The 26,354-nt window shown below is 39.3% G+C and overlaps 1 protein-coding gene across 6 annotated transcripts in view; it reads left to right on the forward strand.

The window, feature by feature from the left end:
- TRPM3 (transient receptor potential cation channel subfamily M member 3) overlaps window positions 1-26,354 on the forward strand; it is a 997,482-nt gene that overhangs the window by 665,562 nt on the left and 305,566 nt on the right. For all 6 annotated transcript variants that reach the window (XM_056118728.1, XM_056118724.1, XM_056118725.1 and 3 more), the window contains exon 6: window positions 8,854-9,025. In XM_056118728.1, the coding sequence (XP_055974703.1) occupies window positions 8,854-9,025 (172 nt within the window). The remainder of the gene's footprint in view (window positions 1-8,853; window positions 9,026-26,354) is intronic.

A 26,354-nucleotide genomic window follows, 5' to 3' on the forward strand; every position in this document is an offset into this window, starting at 1 on the left:
TGATAACATATACTACTTTAAAGAGTGTAATCTCTTTTTATAGCAAGGTTGCTAGGTACAGAAACAAGTCTTCTGTCTCTGAAACTCATGCTTTTTACTAGAAGTGCCCCAAAACTATGTAAGAAAATGTTAAAAAGGTAAAGGCCCTCCCGTTGATCGTCGATTTGCTCGAGCGGGCCCAGTAACGTCTCCATTGGAGACTTTGTTGTTACTGTGTCTGGCATATCGAATACTCTCGGTAGCTTGCCGGGCTCTCCGAGAGGGGCGGAGGAATCGAACTCGGGTCGGCCATGTTGGCCGCTTGTAAGGCGAACGCCCTACCCGCTGTGCTATCGCTCTGGCCCAAGAAAATGTTAAATGATATTAAATTTTTCTTACTGAGATATTGGAAAATATATTTGCCTGTAAATTGAACTCAAAAATAGATTTCAATGAACATGGCCAGAGTCCTTTCATGTATCTATAGTGTATCTTGATTTACATGGTTGACTCTGAAAGTATTATCAGTATAAATTCAAGAAAGAACTTCCAATGAGTTAAAGAACTTCCAGTGAGTTTCATTTTTCTTTTTTATTAAATCACCATGAGATACACAGTTACCAAGTTGTTCATGATTGGGTTTCAGGCATACAATGTTCCAACAACAACCAATCCTTCACCATTGCATATTTCCCACCACCAGTGTCCCAAGATTCCCTCCCACCACAATCCCCAACCTCCCTCTATGGCAGAAACTCTGTTTCTGTCTCTGTCTCTGTGTATATCTCTCTCTGTCTCTCTCTTCGTCCCTCTCCCCCTCATCCCCCCTCTCCCCCCTCACCCCCAACACACCTCTCCCTCCTTTTAGGCATTGTGATTTGCAATATAGGCGATACAGGTACTAAAAGGTTATCATGTCTATCATTTTTATCTTCTTTCAACAAAATAAATTAATGTTGATATGAATCATTTTAGACTTAAATTTGTTACTTCTAAAACCAAGCTGATGAAAACTCTTTCAAATATTTGGACATTGGGAACAAAGTGATAGTATAGTGGGTAGGATGCTAGCATTGCAAATGCAGTCAGCCCAAGTTCCATCCCCAGCAACACATATAGTCCTCCATGCCTGCCAAAAGTGATTCCTGAGTTTAGAGCCAATAGTAAGCCCTGAGAACAACTGGATGTGATCCCGAAATAAATAGCAATAACAAAAGATCAAATACTTGAAGTTTTAGAAAGCTTTAAAATTTATCTTTTCTCATATATAATTTACAAAATACCTCTGAAATGTAAAATTTGTACATGCTCAGAAGAAAATATACTTTTCATTTTATCTCGATACTGAAAATTTTGCTTGGATGCATTTTTCAACACATCAAATTTGTTGTTTTTAAATTTCATTGATGCTCAATGATATATTCAACTTCTTCCAAGCTATATATTTATTCCCATAATTATTGTTTGTTAAACCTTTGCAGACTAGCAGCCAAACATTCTTCCCGATGTTCAATATGCTTCTCTGTCATAATAGTGTCTATTATTTCTTCGAGTTCATTTGTACACCATTCTGTGGTTTTCTTCTATCTCATACGAAACCCCAGGGAGGTGGCAAAAATCATTAATGATCTCTTTTTCCAGTTGGAGACACACAAAGGGTAAAGAACCGGCTTAAGTTCATTCAGTTGGCAAGAAGGTAGGGATAGAAGTCAGGTCATCTGACAAATAAGGAAGAAGAGTACTGAGGTCAGTGTGTGAAGATATTGGACGATGATGGTCAGAGTCTTGATAAGACCAGAAACCAGAACTAACCTGAGTCCTGGAAAGGAATGACAGGTACACAGAGCGTACATCTGGTGGGATAAGGAGAGGAAGGAAGCTAGAGAGAAAATAATGATGGTCAAATGATGATGTACAGCCAGTCGACAACAGAGGAGATACTGGGAAACCTTAAAGATTATAATGATACTAGAAAATTGCTTGAGTTCTCTCTTGCTATATAACAAATCATTCCCAAACTTAATAGCTTCATACATTTATTCCTCATTCATTGTTTTTATGTGTCAGGAATTTATGTAGAGCTCCTCAGCATGGTTCTGACTTAGGATTTCTCAAGATAACAATGAAGAGTCAACTGGGGCTGTGTCATGAGGAGGATTGAATGGGGCTACCTCACTCAGATGGTCATTGGGAGGGTTCTTTGACATGTGGACTTCTCTAGAATGTTACTAACATGGAAGCTTGATTTCCCCAAAGTAGGAAATTCAGAAGGAAGCTAATGATGAACCTTATTTGGATCAAGTTTCTAAGTCATGTACCATAACTTCCATTGTATTACATTTCTAACTAGTAAGTCACTGAATCCAGCCCAAATCGAAGGATAATTTTCAAGGAATGTCTAAATTTTTTTTAAATCACCCCACTCAGACAGGATTATTTCTAAGATGAATAACTCTTTTAAGAACTCAGGGTCTTTATCCCATGACCAGGATGCCCTATTATGATACAAGCTTTCTTTGCCTCACAATCAGGCAAAAGGAAGTGAGCCTATTCAAGGGAAAAGACTAAAAAAAGATTACAACTCTCGGTAGCTCACAAGTCAAGGGACACATTTTCAAAGTACTGCAGAAAGACATCATTGAACTTCCCTCGGATTTTAGTGAGAGTCATATAGCTAAAGCATTAAGCACTCATTGGAGATAGATCCCAAGGTTTGCTTATTTCTTGTTCAGATCGCCAAGCTGAGAGGGAGCAGCTGGGTTTCGCCATGACCCTGCCTTATACCCAGGCTCACAACAGGGCTGCCTGAATAAGAAATAATAAGCCAGAACTCCCACTCACTCTGTCCCCTCCGTGAATATGAGAACATGCAGTGCCTTTATTTGGGGTTTTTTTTTCATTTCATTATCTCCATCCCCATGTTTCTGTATCTCAAAACAAAGGTTGCTTCCAATTTCTCAGCTGCACTCTTCATCCCTCTGAGAAATGCATGCCTGATTCCGGAGCGAACCTTGTGGTTCATTTTGTTCCTCCTCCAAAGCACAAGTGCTATTGTGCCAGGGCCTTTATGACCTCAGTATTCTATAGGGTTCTAGATGACTCATCTGGAAATAATCTGACCAGCAGTCAGAAGAATTTTAATGTTCAGCTGAGCTACTAGCAAATATGTCCAGCAATTAAATCATAATGTGCTCTATAAATTTATAATTGTGCTGGATCCTCTGGTTTTCCTCTAGATGCCTGCTGGTCTATTAAGGAATTAAAGAAAACTAAAGGAATTGCAAGGAGAATTATTTCTTGGGGAAAAATCTGACCAGCAATGTTACTCTTTTGTATCACTATAATCTGATAGATTTTGTTTGATTTGGGGCTGCACCTGGTTGAGTTCAGGGCTTACCCCTGGCTCTGTGCTCAGGAGACTATATACAGTGCTGGAATCTAACCCAGCATCAACTTATGCCAGCAAGTGTCTTACACACTTTACCCTCTCTCTGGTCTAAGCTCATATAGTTTTATATGAGCATGAAATGGATTGATCCATGTGAAAGTGTCTATCACAGTCCCTGGCATAAAGAGGTTAACAAATACTAATTTTCTTCTTGTCTAAATTAAAAGCAAGGGATCACTAAGAAGAAGATGGCTGGAGGAATCGGTCGGGATGGGAGATGTGTGCAGAAAGTGGATAAAGGATCAAACGTAATAACCTCTCAGTGTCTGTATTGCAAACCGTAATGCCCAAAAGTAGAGACAGATTATGGGGAATCATGTATGCCATGGAGGCAGGGGGAGGGTGGGATAGGGGGATTATACCGGGGATATTGGTGGTGGGGAATGTGCACTGGTGGAGGGATGGGTGTTTGATCATTGTGTGCTTGTAACCCAAACATGAAAGCTTGTAACTATCTCACGGTGATTCAATAAAATTTTTTAAAAAGAAAAGAAAAAAATAAATTAAAAGCATAGTGCTATTAGGAGAGGAGGTATGGCTAGTGATTCACACCCCCACCCTCGAGACTTGCCTGGAGTATGGTGACATATACTTCACCAGGTAATAAAGTCTGGAATTGCAAAAAGGTCTGTAAATGATGAGTAAAATACCTGATTGATCTCAATTCCATTTTGTTTGGAAAAGGTGTCCCAGGTAACTGAACTGCCTTTTCACATAGAAAACACTACAAATGGAAGAGATCCTAGAAAAGGAGAAAGCTGTTTTCATGTAGATAACATGTGTGGAAGTACATTGTTTGCACTAATTCGGAAAAATGCAAATAAACTTTTTAACACATACTATGCAAATTCAGTTTTAGAATGGAACATTTCTAGAAATTATATAGAAAAGTTGATTAGTGAATAAAAACTTTCCTATTCACACTTGAGAAATAAGAAAGAGAAGCAAAATGTGTTATGGGTATTGTGGTCTATGATACCCAGAGTAGTAAGTGTATAAAATCCATTTCATAATGTGTTTCTTCTAAGTATAGATACTACAGTATTTACCAAGCTTGAGAGATCATTTGTTGTGTAGATTTCCTACCACTATTCAGTCTTTCTCAGCAGATTCTTCACTGAAACTACAAAACCAGAACTTGTATTTGAGTGATTTTCTTCTCATATCTTTTGAAGATGATACAGACCCTAAACTATTCTATATTTTTCGCAAAGAAGGAGGCCCAATATGCACAACACCTCTCATGAGGGCTGATTCTCTCAGGAAGCACTAGCTGTAAAACAATAATACAATATGTGTAAGTCATGAACACATCATAATTGGTCTTACTGCATGGGTACATGCATCCACCCACACATTTCCAAAAAGAGTCCTCTATTTTGAACTGGTAACACTGAAAGCAGATACATTACCTCCAAGACTTGTCAAAGGAAAAATTCATTTATATTCATATGATAAAAAAGACCATTTTTTTTTCAACTGAAAAAACATAACAGGAAGATCAGCAAATCTTTTGTCGATATGCAAATTATACTCAAACAGAAATAGACTCTTGTTGCATTTGTTATAAAGAATACTAAGAAGATGTTGTAGGCAAGTCAGACCAAAATGCTTTCCTCTGGAGTACTCAGAGTTATTTTCAAGTTTGCCATTAACCAACAAATAGTTCTAAAGCATTGTCCTCTTCCATGATCGGGAAGCTCTTGGCACAAAGCACTGTGTATTGGCACAAAGCACTGTGTATTTGGTGAATCGCTTGCTATTTTTTCTTTATTTATATTGAATTACATTTAATTTCCTTGTGTAAAAGAAGAGGTAATGATCTGTCTCTCATTTTAGTCACAGGTGGGGATTTGGAATTCCAGAATATTGTTGGTAAATAATAATAATAATAATAATAATAATAAGTATATTTGAAAGGAATTTGTATATACACATTGCCAGCTAGGAGTCTGACATGGCACCAGGTAGTATGCACATATAATCTCATCAAATCCCCATGAGGTAAGTGGTTGCATCTCCACTAGAGGTTTAAAAGTGAGACTCCGGGTCACATAGCCATTGCAAAACAGGGATTCATACATGTCACATGGATCAACTGTTCAGATTTTCCCTGGTATTAGGGCATATTTTCTTAGTGATGACTGAAGAATAAATCAGAATATTTTGCTTATTTTTAATATTTTATATGAGTTCTTCAGGAGACAAGATCTTTATCATATGACCCTCTTTAACTTTCTTTCATATACAAACAAAAGAAATAAGGAGTAGTTAAGATGAAGAAATGAAAATTTATGAGTGATAATGTGAACTTGGCCTCCTGGTCATAACGGATTCAAGTGTACAGATTTCCCTAAGAGTTGCTGCACCATGTTTCACAAGAAAAGAAGGTCAGATCTCAGAAGACAGAAGCACTAATGTACTTCGAATGCAGTGATGGAGGAAAACACATATATTAAAATGTAGTCAGATGATTTAATTATGTGTTCTGATTCTCAGATTGGGGTGATATGTCAGCTTGGGTCAGAATTATTTCTGCTCCTTTATCCATTTTAAATTTTTCTTTTCAATGATGCAATAGCACAGTGGGTAGGGCGTTTGCCTTGCACACAGTTGACTGTGTTCAAACCCCGGTTCGATTCTTCTGCCCCTCTCAGAAAGCCTGGCAAGCTACCAAGAGTATCTCACCTGCACGGCAAAGCCTGGCAAGCTACCTGTGACATATTTGATATGCCAAATACAGTAACAAGAAATCTCATGATGGAGAGGTTACTGGGCCTGCTCGAGCAAATCCATGAACAATGGAAGGACAGTGCTACAGTGCTTACAGTGCTAGTTTGAGTGATGGCCTTACGTTAGGGGTCTCAGTAACAAAAAAAAAAATGTCCTCAGGTCTTAGCTAGACCAAGTGTCTAAGGATGACTATTATACATATTTTAACTTCCAGACAATTCATTCTCTCCTGCCTCCCACAAAACTATTCTGGGTCTTCTTCCTTCTTGGTATGGGGCCTAGAGCAAATCTGCTGTGAAAAAAAAGAGAGACCAGAAACAAAAGCATTTTCTTTTGTCCAAAAGCACAATGCAGAGGCACTCTAAGAATAAGAGGAAGTCTTTTTGCTTACTTATTTTTAACAAAGCATTAATATTTATTAACTTGCACTCTGCTCTGGAATGAATGTTTTATGATCAAAAATGAGTAGCAGCAAGATGGGGATTTCACCTCTAAGTTCCCAGTGACAAAGAACTCTGGATGGGGTGAAAAAAACCACTGTCTCCGTATTTTAAGAGGAGCCATTCAGTCATCCAGACAAAGGAGTGATTGAATATTATTCTTTGTGATTACTGGAAACAAGAATCCAAAAGTTATGTCCTTCCTTTATCAATAAGAGTGAACTGAAATGAAGTTATGAATTAAGGTTGTATGAATGCCAGATTAACAGATAGGACATATATCCAAAGAACTGATGGATATTTCAAAATTTAGTGACACATCTTAAATTTAGATTAGATCCATTTTCAAAGAATTCTGAAAAGAAGGGTTTTTTTTCCTTCACTTTTGAACAAAAGCATGTCTATCTCAAAGTCTCCTATTCATTCACTATTTGTTGAGTAAATTCTGTTGTCAGGCACACAGAAATGTGGGTTTTGAAATCAGTATCAACATCTGAAAAATGACTTTCATGAGATCTTTTTGCCTCAAGATTGCCTTTACTAAATCATTTTGTAATTCCTTAAACAAGCCACTCAATCTTAATAAAGATATTTGTGGTGAATTATTACACGCTTAAGATAAGAAGTGTCTCAACTCTGTAATTAATGTACACAGTAAAGGTGCGGAAATAAATACTCACCGGCATTTGTATCTGTCCTGTCAATTCCAGTGATTCAGTACAGGGATAACTATCTTCAGACTATGTAAAAAATCAGCTTGTTGAATTGTCCTTTTCATAGTCTTGAGAGTTTTTTCCAAAATATTTTAATAGTAGAGATGCTGGAGATATAATACTGGATAAGGCACTTGCCCTCCAAACAGCTTTTTCTTCGTTTGATCCCCAGCACCATATATAGACCCCCAGTACTGCCTAGAGGGTCCATAAGCACTGGTGTGGCCCAACCCTTTCCCCAATTCAAATGAAAAAAATAGATTTGCCATCAAACATCTTGTTTACGTTGGGTATAGATTTTGGAAACTTCTTTATTTCTTTTGTCAAGGGTCAAAGAAGGTGCTGGGGTTATAAGGCCCTCCCATTGATCATCGATTTGCTTGAGCGGGCCCAGTAACGTCTCCATTGGAGACTTTGTTGTTACTGTGTTTGGCATATCGAATACGTCACGGGGAGCTTGCCAGGCTCTGCTGTGTGGGCGAGATGCTCTCGGTAGCTTGCCGGGCTCCCCGAGAGGGGCGGAGGAATCGAACTCGGGTTGGCCATGTTGGCTGTGTGCAAGGCAAACGCCCTACTGCTGTGCTATCGCTCCAGCCCATTGGGGTTATATCTGGGCTAAAACTCAGGGTTTTACTCATGCAAGATAAGGACTGAGTTATAACACCCCACCAGGCCCCAGGCATAACCTTTGAAATCAGATAAAACTCATGTGTATTCTGGTTCTGTGTAAAATAAAAAAAAAATCTACCTTTATCTATCATATAAACATAACAGTCAGCACTTTATATGTATTGCAAGGAACACATATAAAATAACTAGCTTATAATAGGATTTGCTTTTTATATCACAAATCAGAAGTGCCACACTCAGCATTGCTGTTTTGGATCACATAATTCACCATTAAATTTTAGAAAGGATAAAAAAAAGATTGAAATAAACACTTTGGGCCTGGTTTATAGTCATCTCAGGACATTTATTTTCCAACCAACATTTCCACCTGCATGAAGCACCTAATAATAATAGTATTGATTTTAAGTAACCCATCTTTACATTCAGAAAGGGTCTGAGAGACATCCTCTCTTTACTCCATCCCTCCCCCCTCCCACTGCATTCCCTCCACCAACCCCACCCCCTCCACCCCATTTCTCCAAAATCATGCTGACCTTGCTGCACCTAATAGATTACGGAAATCATGGGAAAGAGAAGGAAGGAAATAAAATAACTAGGAGTAAAAAATATTTTTGTTTAATCAGTTCATAAGAAATCAACTGGCAAGTGAAACAACCATTCATGCACATGTCTCTGAGTATAAGAAAAGCACAAATACTAGTTTCTGTATGAATTCAGTAAATAAACCATCATTTGCTTTGAAGGGAACACAGTCCATACATCTTGCCTTTCCTCATAACTGTCATAAGAAGATGCTGCTGACTGTGCTCTCCGGGGACCATAGAATGAATTTCTATTTCCTTACTCTCTTCCTGGTTCTCCTCTTCTTTCCTTTCTTTGACTTCTGCCTATTTCTTTTGAAATCCTGCAGGTCGTCCGGCCCTATCAGACCATGTCCAACCCCATGAGCAAGCTCACTGTTCTCAACAGCATGCATTCTCATTTCATCCTGGCTGACAACGGAACCACTGGAAAATACGGAGCCGAGGTGAAACTTCGAAGACAACTGGAAAAACATATTTCACTCCAGAAGATAAACACAAGTAAGTAGGCTCCCTCCCTTCTCACGGTCATAGCTCCTAGGAAGATAACCTTTAAGCTCACTCACCATGCAGGCATATTAAGAAAATTTGAGCCTGGATCATTATTTCTACTGGGCCAGTGCTTAGAATTAGAGGAAATTCTGTGATGGAGGAAGATGGGAGGTAGAAGATGCGATTGCACAATTAGTGAGCTTAAGCTCATATACTAGGTATGAAAAATCCAACTCCATCTGAGATTTGTAAATGCAGATAAGCTTTTCTCTTCAAATTTTTCCTATTTCCTTTCACAATACCCTAAGGAGGAAAAGCTCCTTTGGGAAATTGTTCTGTTTATGAAGCTATTTTTGGTAGCTAAAAATAAAGAAAGAAAAAAGGGGAAAAAAAGCAAGTTTTGATCTGAGCAGGGATCTGGCTGTTCTAGGCATTGCAAGGAGGTTGATATTGTCTAAACTAAACCATCACGTGTAACCAACTTGATGATGCTTTAACTCTATAATTTATTCATCTCTTTCATGTACATGTATTTAAATATATGTGTCTACGTATATGTAATACACACTATATATGTGAGTAGTTTTCCTTTAACACAAGGACACGTGTCTTGTGCTGTATTTATTGTGTACATGTTTGTTTTAACCATGAAAAACAAACATAGCAAACTCGGTAGATCACTAATTGGCTGGCACTGAAATATGATAGAGGTATTAAAATAACCTACTGGCCTTCCTCATAAATTAAAGGTCAATTTGTTTTCACAAAGTCACATTCAAGGGCTCAGGACTGGCTCAAACTCTGTGGTAATTGCGTCTTATAGTAGAAACTTTGATCTTGTTGATTGACTTTCAAGGTCTTCAGATAGAAACAATAGAAAACTTCTCTTTAGCTAAGCCACTTCCAAGTGATTCAGCCTGGCCCAATGGCTTTACTCTTGTCTTGGATTTTTCTGCAGTGGTCACAAATGGGGTTTGCATGTCAGAGATCCTTCCTTCCCCAAACTGGAATGTTCTACCTCACAGACTACTACACTCTTCCCAGCCTATCTTTCCTGATTCTACTTTGCAGGAGATCCTGCTATTTTAAGACAGCCAAGTTTTGTGCCTTCATCTGTTTCATAGGGGAGTATGGAATAGTCGATTTGGGTATGTTGACTAACGTCAACTTTGCACAGGGAAAAGTCTCTGCTATCGAAGAATTCTCTACTGCCTTTGCCAAGAGACAAAGTGCTATCCTGTGGTAAACATCTTATGGATAAAGAAATGTAGAAAAACTAGAGAGCTGACCCAGAGACCAGGACAGATTAGTTGTAATAAAGCATAGAAACAATGGGCAGAGATTTTCTTCTACAAATGTTGAATTTTATTATAGCATTTGATAGAATAGGAAAATGGGGGATCTACATAGGGCTTCAGAGACTGCATACATACTAATCTGCGTACTTACTCATCTTCCACTATAATGTTAAGAATAAAGCCCTGGGGCTGGAGCGATAGCACAGCGGGTAGGGCATTTGCCTTGCACGCAGCCAACATAGCCGACCTGGGTTCAATTCTCAGCATCCCATATGGTCCTCCAAGCACCGCCAGGAGTAATTCCTGAGTGCATGAGTCAGGAGTAACCCCTGAGCATTTCCGGATGTGACCCAAAGGTAAAGGTAAAGGCCCTCCCGTTGATCGTCGATTTGCTCGAGCAGGCCCAGTAACGTCTCCATTGGAGACTTTGTTGTTACTGTGTCTGGCATATCGAATACTCTCGGTAGCTTGCCGGGCTCTCCGAGAGGGGTGGAGGAATCGAACTCGGGTCGGCCATGTTGGCCACTTGTAAGGCGAACGCCCTACCGCTGTGCTATCGCTCCAGTCCAGTGCTCAGTAATGAAGCAAAAGCTATCCAGTCAAGCAAAGCATGGAATTGCTCCAGATCCTGGTGGCAGATGGGCCAGTTAGTGGTAATGGGAGAAGAACTGGGTGTGGACTGAGTAAGTAATAATCCAGTCATGGGTGGTTGAGTTTAACACTGAGCTTAGTGCCCCAACCTGCATTATAGGCTGCCCCAAGGGAAGATACTTTTCTCTACTCCATCTTCCCTGAGAAATAACATTTGTAACATATGTGCTTAGTGGGGCCTGTCTCCAAAGCTCATTGAGGTTGGTACTCTTCAGAAGTGATGCAGGAAAGTAGACAGCAGCCTGGCCTCAGTGAGGAGCTCATCCCAGCTGCAGGGAGTGGAAAACCAAAACAAAGTGAGTGATCACCTTGATGCTGGAGAAATCAGCAAGCACACACTGCATCCTGTTGTTGAAGACAGTGAGCCCTTGCTGTCTTAACCGCAAGTGAGCACATTGACAAGGGGACACACCGTCAAGGGTCTAAAATGCAAACTAAGAAATAGACACAGACCCAGATGCCAAGCTGATCCGAGAAGCTGGCTTGAGACTCCTAGAATGCTCCAAGCCCACAAACAGAATGAAGCTTAGAATTTGAGTGGAGACTGCGCCGACAGAATGAGTTCAGTGGATGGAACTGGAAGAGAATCCATGCAGATGGAGCCAGATGGTCATTGCAATCATCATTATTTATAAATCTAATTTTCCTCCTGGCTTTGGGAGCTGTATTGAGGCCTCATTTAAATCCACAGACTTTCATTTGGTGAAAATGATTAAATGGGAAGAAGAAGGTTAAAGGTGCTCAGCAGAGATCCCTGAAGTTACAGGAAGTTAAATGGCCCAGGGATGAGTATTTGTCATTGACATAGTGAATGATGTCAAGAGCCAACTCCCGCCCTAGTTCCATCCCAGAGCTGCAGTATGAGGGTGACTGGCTTATTCCAGTTTGCCTGCAGCTTTTTGGGTTTCAGAATTGAGAGATTGAGAGTTTCGTGAACCTGAAACCCTCAATCACAAGGAACAAAGATGATAAGTGATCCCCCAAAGCAAGGAACTCAAGATTTTAAGCACTGCTTCTCTCATAACTGCAGGAGAATCAGTGAGGGAACAAAACTTAAGGAGGTAGCTAGGCCCATAAATAGAACCAAAACTAGAGGTGTCTATTCCATTAGTGGAGACGCAAAACATGCATGGAGAATACACGAGCTTCAGAAGAGCATTCCAAGAGGAGAAAAGTCAAAGTTTAGAACAGAATATGAATCTTTGACGTACTCCCTAGTAGATGTTCTAGAATAATCCTACTTTCAATCTGGTAAATATTAGTTCTTTAAGTAGGAACCATGCAGTTGCTTCTATTGAAAGTTGAATTATATTCAAGTGCATTCACACATTTAATTTTAAGTCCCTTTTTAAACATTTAGAAAATCTAAAATATAGTAATGGAATTTTATTTTTGGAGGCCTCAAGTTCAGTGTCTCCTGAAAGCTAGACACTATGATAAAGTATACTGTACTACCATCACACCATTAGAAATATGTTAAGTCTTGAATAGCACCCTCTTGAACTACAATAGTCCAATTATACATGATTTTTTTAAATATACAAATGTAGGGCCAGAGAGATGGTGCAGGGTTATGGCGCATGCCTTGTATGCAGCCGACCCCCATTTATAACCAGGCACTGTCCTGCAGGACCTTGAGCATTACAGCTTGGCCTGGAGAATCCTCCTCACTGCATTGGCCCCAGCCATACCATATCCTTAGGCCCTTGTATTGAACCACCAGCCAGAGTGTCTGGGAATACCTCTGGACCTCCTGAACTTTCTGAGTATCATATGGGAGCCCCCCATATATATGTATTATACACACACACATACACACGCGTGTGTATTTTCTCTTCCTTATGCTTTCCTTATGTTTTTCTTGGGCTGGAGCAATAACACAGCAGGTAGGGCATTTGCCTTGCACGCAGCCAACCCGGGTTCGATTTCTCCACCCCTCTTGGAGAGCCCGGCAAGCTACCAAGAGTATCCCACCGGCATGGCAAAGCCTGGCAAGCTCCCCGTGGCATATTCGATATGCCAAAAACAGTAACAAGTCTCACAATGGAGACACTACTGATGTCTGCTCGAGCAAATCGACGAACAACAGGACAGTGCTACAGTGCTACATGCTTTTCTTAATAACATGATTTTTCTCTAACTTTTTTATTTTGTTTTTGTCTTTTGGGCCACAGCTAGCAGTGCTCAGGACTTACTCCTGGCTCTGTGCTGAAGAACTGCTTAATCCTGGCAGGGTTCCATGACCCATAAAGGGTGCCGAGAATCAAACCTGTGTCTCTTGTGTACAAGGCAAGCACCCTACTTGCTGTACTATAACTCCAATTGCAAAATTTTGTAACTTGATTTTTTATTTTAGGCATTGTGCTTACTTTCAGTGCAAGAACTTATATAATGCATCTACAAAATAATGTGCTAAATATTTTATTGATAAGAGTTCTAGTGAACAGCTCATTAGTAAAGTTTTATAAAACTTCAAAAGTAGTACTTGAATTTTCATAGACCTGGAGGATATGGGGGTTCAACTCTCTTAGCCTCCCATTGTTCCAGGATTGACTGTATCTAGAACGGCCTTGGGGCTGTCTTATAATACTTAGCATCTTCCTCTTTTGCTGTCATTCCTTCTCCTCACTTCAGAGTGAGTTGTGTATCATGATAACCTTCCACTGAATCTATTTCTAACAGAAGTGACAAACATCCAGAGAATAATTTTCTTAAATGTTAAGTGAATTCTGTCCAGGGGACCTTTATGCCTTTCTCATCAATATGCCAGTTGTCACTGATACATCTTAAAAACCCTAGTATTTTTGCTTTTTCTTGGCATCCTGGCATCTGATATCTTCTCCCCTCCCTCCACTCATTGCTGCTGTCAACAGGCAGTCCTAAATCATCACCTCTGGTTACTTTAAAGATTTCATCTTAAAGAAAACTCCTTCTAAGTGTTCCAGTTTTAAAGACACCTGCTTTGGAACACTTCCATCCACAATTTTTCACATTTCGAATGTATTACACATTTCTAGTTTAACACGGGAAGCCTTAAACACTTCTTATAATTGCTTAAAGAGATATTTATTAAACTCCTACTGTTTACCAGTAATGATTAAGTTGTTAGGGAAAAATGCAGTAACCAATTCGCTGAGCTTAAATCAAGAGGGTCAAATAGAGCAGTAAGTGACTAAATAAGTAAGTATAGGAAGTCTGGTAGGTAAGTGCTATTTAGGAATATAAGACAGGAAGGGACCAGGAGATAGTGCAGAGACTTGATCCTTCTGAACTGTTCGGGGGGCACTGCCTGTGATTAGCCTCTGAGCATATCAGGTATGACTAACAAACAGAAAGTAAACAAACAAGTGAATGAATAAATGAATGAGCAAATAAAGTGAGGTTATGAGAGCATAATTTTTGGAGGTAGGAGGCTCTGCGCTCTAGTGCCACATGCTTCCTACCACCTCACAATTTATTGTAGAAAAACTAATGAAGGAGAGGGATGGTATATATTCACATATACTAATGTGCACTTGTGTGCACATGCCTATTTGTATTTGGTGGATAGCATCACTCAGGAGTGGCTTCTAAGAGAGGTGACATGTAATCAGAGAAATGAATGGAATCTAGGAGCCAACTATGGAAAGAGCTTTCTGGGAGAGTGAAAGCAAGGAGAAAGGCACCAGGTGTTTCAAGATGAATAAAAGACCTTTGTAAAACGTTGGGTATTATTCCAACAGAGTTCTGATCTGGCAGGCTATAGGATTTCCCAGATGATTTAAAAACTCACTCTGCTGTTCTTGTGATCAGACTAAGATAGGAGAGAAGATTAAAAGCAGGGAGATGCTTCTAGGAAGCTTTCAGTAATGCAAGTGAGAGATGTTGGTGGTTTGAATTAGGATGGTAGCAAGAGGTTGCAAAAGATCGTTCATGGTTTAGTGGAATTAAGAATATTCACATTTTTGTATGACTATCACTGCAACCCATGCCAGAGCTTTTCGTTTTTTCTTTCTTTTCTTTTTGGTTTCTTTTTCTTTTTGTTTAGTTTGGGGAGTATATTTTGTGGTGCCAGGGTTTACTTCTGGTTCTGCGCTTGCAAGGCAAGCATTGTACCCACTGTACTATCTCTCCAGCCTAAGCCCCAGAACTTTTTCATCATTTAAATTAAAGATGTCTTCTACACAATGGAGTACTATGTAGCTCTTAGAAAAGATGAAGTCATGAAATTTACATACAAGTGGTACAATATGGAAAGTATCATGCTAAGCGAAATGAGTCAGAAAGAGAGGGATAGACATAGAAAGATTGCATTCATCTGGGGGATATAAAGTAACAAAGTATGAGATTAATACCCAAGAATAGCTGAGATCAGCACCAGGAGGATTACTCCATAACTTAGAGGCCAGCCGGGTATCCTAGAGGAAAGGGCAGTTCAGATAGAGAAGGGAGCACCAAATAAAGGGTGTTTGGAGGATCCTCCCAGGAGGGGAGATGCATGTCGAAAGTAGACTATGGACTGAACATGTTTGCCACTCAATGCCTCTTTTGCAGACCACAACACCCAAAAGGAGAGAGAGAACACAGGGGATTGCCCTGCCACAGAGACAGGGGGGATGGGGGGATGGGGGTGGGAGGGATATTATCCATGGTGGTGGAAAATGGGCACTGGTGGAGGGATGGGTATCTGATCATTGTATAATTGAAACCAAAGCACAAAAAATTGTAAATCTACAACTTTAAAAAAAATAAAATAAAATAAAGGGAAAAAAAAAAGAAAAAAAAATTAAAGATGTCTATGCATCAAACACTAAGTCTCCATTACCCCCTCCCTGCTGCCCCAGTAACAACTATTCTGCTTTGTCTTTATGAATTTGCTTATCTTAGTTACCTTTATGAATTTGCTTCTCCTAGTTCTAAGTAGAACTAGTTCATGTTGATCCGAGATATATATTCTGAATGTGGATCTAAAGGACTTGCTGGCAAATTGGGCTTTCAGAAAAAGAATAGAAACATCAGGGATACTGCACAGTAATCATCATTCTCAGAGACAACGGGGTATTCTTAAAAACAGTGGGACTAAGTAATATCTACTGGGTGGAGTGCCATCCCATTGCAAAGAAAAGCACGTTGAAGACCAATTTCAGGAAAACCGGACCGATGTATTTGAGAAAAAGTAAATGGAAGAGGTTCGGGGCAAAACAGAAGAATGAGGTGTTGAGTACAGCGGTAGACATTTCATTCTCTACAATGAAATGTAGAAGAAGGTCAAGAGTATGGGCACAGGGGCTGAAGTGATAGTACAGCGGGTATGGCATTTGCCTTGCACACATCCGACCCAGGTTCGATTCCCAGCATCCCATATGGTCCCCGGAGCACCACCAGGAGTAATTCCTGAGTGCACGAGCCAGGAGTAACCCCTTGTGCATCGCTGGGTGTGAGCCAAAAAGCAAAATAATAATAATAAGTATGGGCACAGATGTGAGTTGTACAGAACATATTCTGCTCAGAAGATAGGAAGTTCTCCATAAATAGTTTCTATATGTACTTAATAATACAGGAGATGATCAGGTATGTGCGTGAAAGGGGAGCAAGTATATGAGAGAGAAATTCAGGGAAAGAAATGCATCTCAGTTATTATTTTAGACTGGGAGAGTGAAAGGATTGGGGAAATGTCAATTACCCTGCAGCAACTAGGTCACAGTGATATATGTGATAGTGATCCTAATGTGGCATGAATGATCAGAGTTGTGTGTCTTCCAGCTATGTTCAGCTTGAAGAGCAGAACAGACATACACTTGGATGGAATTCATGTCAGAACTTTGCTGGCAGAAAGGAGAAAGGGGGAGAAGGGGAAGGGGGCTAAGACTACGTGTCCTCTGTATATCTTTATCCCAAGAATATGATCAATGCATGTGAGTGAGAGCTATATTGTCTCTGATCTGAATGTAAAGTCACTCATCTGAAAGATCAAAGGAGAGTAGTTGAGACAATTATCAAAGGTGACCCACACATTGAATTAGTACTACCCAAGTAATACACACTAACTTTTAACTACTTAAGCAAGCAAGGATCGCCTAACTAATTCCTTTGTATTTTATTCTTTTCACATATCTTGTGAAAGTAATAAGTTGAATCAATGGGACATACTGCTGGAAGCATAGTAGCTGCTCAATAAACATATTAGCTGAAAGACTAAACACCAAGGGACGGCTCAAAAAGTCGCATCTAAGAGACCTATTAAAATTTAAGATATTAAAGTCTCTTGAGCACATCTTCTATGCATCCTTGTTTTTTAATTTCAAACACCACAAAAGCAGGAATTATAATTTACTTTTGTAACTATCAACATACCAGGCTCTACATTTGTCACTAATCTTGTCTTACAGAGATGTGTGAGTTTGTGTCTATATACCTAGATACACACAACTATATTATCCTCTGGATGTTTTTGAATGAAATCCAAACACTAGATCATTTCAGAAATAAATATTTCCATTCCAAAGCATTTTTTAAATTTTTTATTCACCCACATAGATATATTCTAAATATTTTCTCAGTATAAACATAATGCAAATATTGATCCAATATTTTTATAATTCTTTCAAAATATAAATAATAACTACATTTGTGCATGCTTTATCTAAAATTCTGACAAGTACCTTTTTAGTACCAAATTCTATTCTTAGCTAGTCAAAAAATATTTAAATAAATATTACCTTTCAATTCTTATTTTTAAAATTGATTTATTGAATTTGAATAACTGAGATAACATTAGATGGCAAGAGTATAAATACTCTATGATTCAGGTGTACAGTGTTATCATGCATGCCATATAAGTGTTACTAACCCTCCACCACATCCATTAGGAACCTTTTTTTCTATTCTCCACATCCTTTTCTTCTATTCTCCACATCTTAAGTAGCCTCAGCCTGTCATCACTATCCTCCCATTGTTCATCAATTTGCTCGAGTGGGCCCAGTAACATCTCCATTGTGAGACTTCTTGTTACTGTGTTTGGCATACTGAATACTCTCGATAGCTTGCCAGACTCTCCGAGAGGGGCGGAGGAATCGAACCCATCTCGGCCAGGCTGGCTGTGCGCAAGGCAAACGCCCTACCGCTGTGCTATCACTCCAGCCTCAGCCTGTCATCAATTAAGGATTTGTATTTCCTTTTTTTCTCTCTTTTTTTTTTTTTTACTGGGGTTGGTTTTGAGATTCCTCATAGAAATACTCAGGGTTTATTCTTGACTCTGCTCAAGGATCACTCTTAGCAAACTGAGCTCCTTAATCCCTGCACTCTCTCTTGGATCCTAAGTGTCTTCTTTTACTTACCTACTAACTTTCTTTCTTATATATAAGGGTTTAGTGAAATCTCCTGGTCTCTTTCTGGTTTATTTTGTTTAGCATGACACTGTCTAGTTCCCTCTATGTTGGAGCAAAAGATTTTATCCTTTCTTATATTCACGTTGTAATCTACCATGTATATAAACCCCAACTTCTTTATCCACTCATCTGTGGGTGCTTGTATTGTTTCCGGATCCTGGCAATTATAAATAGTATTGCAATGAGTACAGGTGCACATATATCTTTTAGATTGTTGATTATGGGTCTTGGGATATATACCTAAGAGCAAAATTGCTAGATCATGTGGTGATTCAATTTTTAAATCTTTGAGTAATCTCACAGTGTTTTATTCTCAATCAGTTTACTTTCCCACCAAGAATTGATGATGGTTACTTTTCTTCCACATCCAATCCAGAACTTGTGGCTTATGGATTATTTGATATAGGTCATTCTGACCAGTGTGATGTCACTGTATGATACTAGTGTCAAAAAAGACACTAGTATCATAGCATTTTTTCCTTTCTTTTTTCAGCATAATTTATGAACTCAGCTCAAGCATCTCAATATTTAATACACTTTGAATTTTGCACATATTGTGAGACAGTGGTTCATTTTTAATTCTATACATGTTTTTGGTTCATTTGTTGTAAACTAGGGGCTAGAGTGATAGCAAAAAGGGTCAAAGGGTAGGGTGTCTGCCTTGCATGCAGCCGACCCAGGTTCGACTCCTCCGCCCCTCTCGGAGAGCCCAGCAAGCTACCGAGAGTATCTCACCTGCACAGCAAAGCCTGGCGAGCTACCCGTGACGTATTCAATATGACAAAAACAGTAACAAGTCTCACAATTTGTTGTGAGACGTTACTGGTGCCCGCTCTAGCAAATCGATGAACAATGGGAGGACAGTGACAGTGATACTTGTAAACTACCTGTATATGAGTTTATCTCAGATTTTTCTATTTTTTTTTCCATTGGTCTGGGAGTATGTTTTTTTTCCAATACTATACAGCTTTAATTACTGTAGCTATATGGTAGTTTAAAGTCAGGGGATGTAATGCCTTCTACTTTTTCTATTCTCAGCATTTATTTCAGTTTTCATAATTTAGTTGGGTTTGCATAATTTGCTTATAACTCTTTTCCTTAAATTTTGTTTCTGCATCTCTTCTCAGGGGTAATTCCTTATCATGTTCCGGTTAAATGAGTCAACATTCTAAAGAATTCTGGCCTGTGGCAATTCAGAAATATTGGTTCCCTTTCTGCCTTTTGCAAGGCACAGCAGTCCCCAGAGGGGACTCATGTCCTGAGTTTATAAAAATGACTGCCATAGAGATTTCAGCCTAAAACCCTTACTCAAAGCCCATCAGAGCTTAGAGTTCATCAGAATATCTATACCACAAATAGAAAGTGACTTTGTTAAACAGAAACTGTGTGTCTCTAGCTACAGAAAAATTCCAAAAATAAAAGTAAGGCTACAAATTAAAATCTGAAACTTATCAGGAAGACTCTGTGAACCTTGCTGTTGAAAAGGAATTCATTTGCATTCTTGGCCATTGCAGCAACAATCAGAAGAATCTTTTGTTTTTCTATATTGTAGAAAATATATTCTAGGCAGTAGTCTCTCCTGCCAGGACACAAAGAATACAATGGTGAATATATAAGCTTTTATTAGAAACTTAAATATGTTCATGTCTTGCAGGATAGTCTGGCTGGAGCGATAGCACAGCAGTAGGGCGTTTGCCTTGCACACAGCCAGCCAACCAAGTTGGGTTCAATTCCTCTGCCCCTCACTGAGAGCCCGGCAAGCTACTGAGAGTATCTTGTCTGCACAGCAAAGCCTGGTAAGCTACCCTTGGCGTATTAGATATGCCAAACACAGTAACAACAAGTGTCACAATGGAGACATTACTGGGCCCGCTCGAGCAAATCAATGAACAATGGGAGGACAGTGTTTGTTTGTTTGTCTTGCAGGATGTCGGTTCAGATAGTTGGCTATTCTATAAGTTTTAGATATCAGAATTTAGGCTAAATGTAAATTGGCTGAGATCATATGCTTAAGGTTTATTTTTGGACCAATATCAGATTTTATGCTTGTAATTTGCTATTTTAGTTTTTGAAAAAGCATCACAACAAGTAGACAAAAATCTAATTTTCTCTGAACTTTATTTGATGTAAGTATTATTCTCTGTGCTTGAATTTTATTTTAGGTTTGGTTGAACACAAGTTTTATTTGGATTGTATATCTAATTATATTGTGAATATTAACTTTGGTTGTAGAGAATTTCATTGAGGTGAGAATTTTCTGACTTTTTCATCTTCCTACTATAGCACTGTCCTCCCATTGTTCATCGATTTGCTCGAGCACGCCCAGTATCGTCTCCATTGTGACACTTGTTACTGTGTTTGGCATATCAAATACTCCAAGGGTAGCTTGCCAGGCTTTGCTGTGCAGGCGAAGATACTCTCGGTAGCTTGCCAGGCTCTCCAAGAGGGGCGGAGGAATCGAACCTGGCTTGGCCAGGCTGTTGGCTTGCAAGGCAAACACCTACCGCTGTGCTATCGCTCTGTATCTTCCCACTATCAAGTGAAATCTCCATTAGACTATATTCTATCTGCAGAAGTCTACCTTCAGAGAAGTTGCTATAGATAAGTCCATCTTATATATCACCTTATGGGACTGTCTGTCTGGGTGAGGTTTAGATTTCTGTAGCTGGTGTTTGTGCTACTATCAGGGTTTATATGAAAGAGAATTTGATGTTCTTCTCTTCCTTTGTCCCAGAATGACCATTGACATTTGAGCCTGTCCTCATCTTATGAAGCCTCCAAGAGTACTTTTCTCTATAGCAGCAGACTAAAGTGGCTTGGCATTTCCAAGTCAGCAAGTAGCAGAAATTATTTCAGAATTCATAAAACATAATTAAATTTGGTATTTGATGACATTGCTAGTAAGACTTCTCCACACCCCACTAAGTCAGTTCCTATAATATCTAAGTCATAAAACCTAGTCATCGATTAGTCTGTACTTAACACAAGCTAACAAAATTTATAATGATTATAGTCATGTATTTCAGTAACAGAGGATGTCTCCTCTGATGAGTTGTTTTATTATGGAAATAAATAGTTTCCCCTTTCCATGCATGTGTGAGACGCAAGTTGCTTTTTGTTACAAGCTGATGCAGACTGAGTCAAATCCATTACAGAGAATCTCATTATTAAGAAGTTCATCTCTGAGTCAACACACACCAGTTTTGTTTCAAAGAAGTATTCAGGGCTGCATCATCTGATTTTCAGATGCTTTACCATCAATTTTTCTCTTTTTTTCTTTTTCTTTTTGGGCCACACTCAGCCATGCTCAGGGGTTACTACTGGTTCTGCACTCAGGAATTACTCCTGGTGGTGCTTGGGGGACTATATGGGATGCCGGGGATTAAACCCGGGTTGGCCCTGTACAAGGCAAATGCCCTATTTGCTACAGTATCTCTCCGGCCCTACCACCAATTTCTCAAGTTAGTTCTTAAACATGGTTCTAGGGCTGGAGCGATAGCACAGCGGGTAGGGCGTTCGCCTTACAAGCGGCCAGCATGGCCGACGTGAGTTCGATTCCTCCGCCCCTCTCGGAGAGCCCGGCAAGCTACCGAGAGTATTCGATATGCCAAACACAGTAACAACAAAGTCTCCAATGGAGACGTTACTGGGCCCGCTCGAGCAAATCGACGATCAACGGGAGGGCCTTATACTGGTTCTAAGCCCAGGTGACAATGTCTCCTTTAGAAGGCATTTAAAATACAAAACGAGATATGTAAACCCAATTTCCGGTGTTCCTGAATAACACAAAAGGGATAGGAATGTGAGTATTTTACCATGTGCAGGATATTTTAATATGAAGAATTGCTTCCAGTGTCTGTTACTTTTCTTAGGAAAAACTACTCTGTGTTTTAGTTTTCTTTTCACTTTTCTTTTCAATGACCTGCATCTGTTTCAGAAGTTTTACACCCTCCCAACAGGATTTTATTCTAGTTTAAAAGCATATGTAGAAACAGCAGCAATAGAGAGCCAACCACGAGCTTCAAAACATTTAACAACCTGTGAAGCCCTTGGTAACCTCAATCCCCAGCACAGGTTGAATGTCAGCCCAGATCTCCTGCAGATTCTGACATCACTTGTTGGCAAGTGTTTCCTTAGGTCAGTCTTTAGGTGCTCTGACTCTGTTTGCTTCTGGGTGAGGCCCCAAGTCATCCCCTGTGTTAAAGCTGCCAGGATATTTGAAAGTTGTAAATGGACTCCATTTGACCTTTCTGTCATAGTGGCTGTAAAGAAGCTGTTTTTCATTTGAAAAGACACATTGACCTGACTCTTGGAGTAAATCAGATCAGAATTTCCAATTCAGCAGCAGCAGCACCCGTTCTCAGCACGGTTGCTTTAGAGGTTTCAGGCTCAGTGACTCCAGAAATGCACTCAACCTTGGGAACTCTGCTGGCAGCATCCAGTTTGCTCAGAGAAACCCTCCAATCCACTGTGAGAGCTGACTTGGGGATAGAGGCCCAGAAATGGGTTTGCTCCACCCATAGCTCCCTAGAGAGACGGCTTATTAAAACTCGGTGCCCATGAAATAGTTGAATATATCAAGGTTCTAGTGGAATAAAAAGTTTGAAATTACAGAGAGAGAACTTTGATATTTTATTTTTTTGGCTTTTTGGGTCACACCCGGCGATGCATAGGGGTTACTCCTGGCTCTGCACTCAGGAATCACTCCTGGCGGTGCTCGGGCGACCACATGGGATGCTGGGCATCGAACCCGGGTCGGCCACATACAAGGCAAACGCCCTACCCGCTGTGCTATTGCTCCAGCCCCAGAACTTTGATATTTGATCTACAAACTACTAAGAATTATTTGGAAGTAAGGGAGTAGAGAGGAGGAAATATCAATCTTGAATGAAGGAATAAATTCATGAAATAAAACACCATAATGCAGTGATTTTTAAAAATTCACATTCCATCACTAGTAGACCTAGATTGTACTACCATCTTTGTTTTCCTAGACTGTAGTTTTTAATACATATTAGAAATTGTCTATGTTGGTTTAGGAAGCAAATTACTTGGAAATTTGGCAGAAGTAGTCTAGTACCACTGACATTCTTAATAAACTTATCACCTCTTTGTTACCTAAACTGTTACCAATACACAATAAACATTCATGTTGCGTATTGCAAGTGCTCAATAGAATTGTGAGTTAAACATGAAAGAAGTTTAAGTAAATTGAATCATTATTATATAATATGTTAATTTTTTGTTTAAAAGATCTAAAATGTATTTGCAATTTTTAATACCATTAGACTAAGAATACAGCTTCCCAAATGACTAAATGTTGTCATCATTTATGTAATAATAGATATAATAACTACTATATACACCTGTAATTTTTATCGTATTGTTGTTGCTAGTATCATTTATTTGTCAAGTAGTGAACATAGTACAGAAAGGGATGCAGATAGCAAAGACAGTCTAAGGAATGGGTTACTAATGGTAACTTCCATTTTCTGTTTTGGAATAAATCAGATATCCAGACAGTAAGAGGTGACAGTTGGCATGAAACTGTTGGGTCCCTTTTCCAAGTTTAAGGCTAAAATCTGGAAGGGCACATTACCCACTGAGCATTGATACAACTCAGAATCATTTTTCATTGTTTAGGACATAGATTCTACTGCTATAATAATGACCTTAAACATAAGATGCCTAAATGAGACCTGAGTTTATTCCCATATCTCTGACATTATGAGCATGATTTCAGATCTGGGATTGAGGTCTCAATGTGGTCACAATGTTGAAGTCCCAGATCCTTTCTTAATTTTCCTAGCCCCTCACTCTTTCCAAATGTTCATCTATACAAATATATCTGCATTCTTTTTTTAAATTTTTATTTATTTATTTGCTTTTTGGGTCATGCCTGGCGATGCACAGGGATTACTCCTGGCTCTGCACTCAGGAGTTAATCCTTGCAGTGCTCCGGGGACCATATGGGATGCTGGGAATCGAACCCGGGATGGCCGCGTGCAAGGCAAACACCCTACATGCTGTGCTATCTCTCCAGCCCCCCTATATCTACATTCTTGACAATAGAAAAGGAGGCAAGAGAAAGGCATGGTCTTCCCTTTAAGGCATCTGATGTATCAAACTTGGTCACATGTTCTCACCTAGGGAAAATGGGATTAGAAAATATAGTATTTAATCAGCTAAAATACTCTCACTACAAAGGAAGAAAAGGATAAATATTGGGATGCCACAAGTACAACTTTTTTGCTACACTTTTTCATAGCACTCCAGATTATTCTTAATAATTGACTAAAATTAGCACATGAAACATAAATGTATCTTCCACTCATAAATGCAGTGTACCTTTATAATTTAATGTGTTCATTAGCCCTCCCGTTGATCGTCGATTTGCTCGAGCGGGCCCAGTAACGTCTCCATTGGAGACTTTGTTGTTACTGTGTCCGGCATATCGAGTACTCTCGGTAGCTTGCTGGGCTCTCCGAGAGGGGCGGAGGAATCGAACTCGGGTTGGCCATGTTGGCCGCTTGTAAGGCGAACGCCTTACCCGCTGTGCTATCGCTCATTGGAGCAACTAAATAACTCCCATACCCTGCTTTATATAATTATATCACTCCTTACCTGTGTTTTAGAGTTATAAAAAATTATGTACTTGAAGAATTTTTCAATTCTTATAATATCTAACTGAATATTACAAGATTCCTTGAAATCAGATATTAACAAACTATTCAAAACTATATAAGTATTTTAGAGCATTGCATTCTGGTTTAGTTCACTTTGTTTTGGGGGTTTTTTTTTGGATTTTTGGGTCACATCTGGTGATGCTCGGGGGTGGTGATGACCATATGTGATTCTAGGGAATGAACCCGGGTTGGCCACGTGCAAGGCAAACACCCTACCCACTGTACTATTACTCTGTCCCCTGGTTTAGATCATTTTTAACTTAATTAACCCAAATAAGTTCTCTTAGCCTTGAGATACATACATATTCCATGTTATAATAAAGCATTCGGAGAGCCCGGCAAGCTACCGAGAGTATTCGATATGCCAGACACAGTAACAACAAAGTCTCCAATGGAGACGTTACTGGGCCCGCTCGAGCAAATCGATGATCAACGGGAGGGCCTTTACTTTACTTTTACTTTATAATAAAGCATGTGTATTCCATAATGGGTCCTTGACCACACATGGTTTTGCACAGGTGCAAGAGCAGCAGTACAGTGGGTAGGACATTTGGCCTGCACATGGTCAACCCAGGTTTGATTCCTGACGCCTCATGTAATCCCTTGATTATTACCAGAAGAGATTCCTGAGAACAAAGACAGAGTAACCCCCAAGCACCATTGGGTGTGCGCCCCTCCCAAAATTATATAGTTTTGCACATCATTTGGTAACATTGAAATCTCAAAATATTAAGAATAAATAGATTCTAATTTTCTATAAAACTGCATATTTTGTTTTAATGTTTTATAGAAAAATAGTAAAAATAATGTTTACGTGATCATGATTTTAGTAATAGACAATAGACTTTTAGACTTTTAGGTTTATTTAAGGGTTAAAACTGAAATCTATTGAGGATGAAAGACAAGAGATGTGTTTTAGAATTAAGAGAAGGTTGTTCTCTAATTCTATAGAAGAAATATTTGAGAAGAACAAATTAGTTTGCTTTGAATTAAAGTGTTTTCATTCTAATTTGATATTCTTATACTTTAATTAGTCTTGAGCATAAAAATATTGCAAGAAGGACCAGAGTAATAGTCCAGCAGGCAGGTTGCTTGACTTGCATGCAACCAGCCAGGGTTCAATTTCTGGTGTCCCACATGGTCCCCCAGTACCATCAGGAGTGATTCCTGAGTATAGAGTCATGAGTAAGTCCTGAGCATCACCAGTTTGGCCCAAAACAACAATAACAAATTTTGAGATATGACCACTGTTACAGAGCTCTTAAACTCTTTTGAATGCTAGTGAATATATAATTGAGAGTGTTTATTAGAATGAAAAGTTATCAATAGTGGACAT

The sequence above is a fragment of the Sorex fumeus genome, unplaced genomic scaffold (genome assembly GCF_029834395.1).
Source record: "Sorex fumeus unplaced genomic scaffold, SorFum_2.1 ptg000038l, whole genome shotgun sequence".
NCBI lineage: Eukaryota > Metazoa > Chordata > Mammalia > Eulipotyphla > Soricidae > Sorex > Sorex fumeus.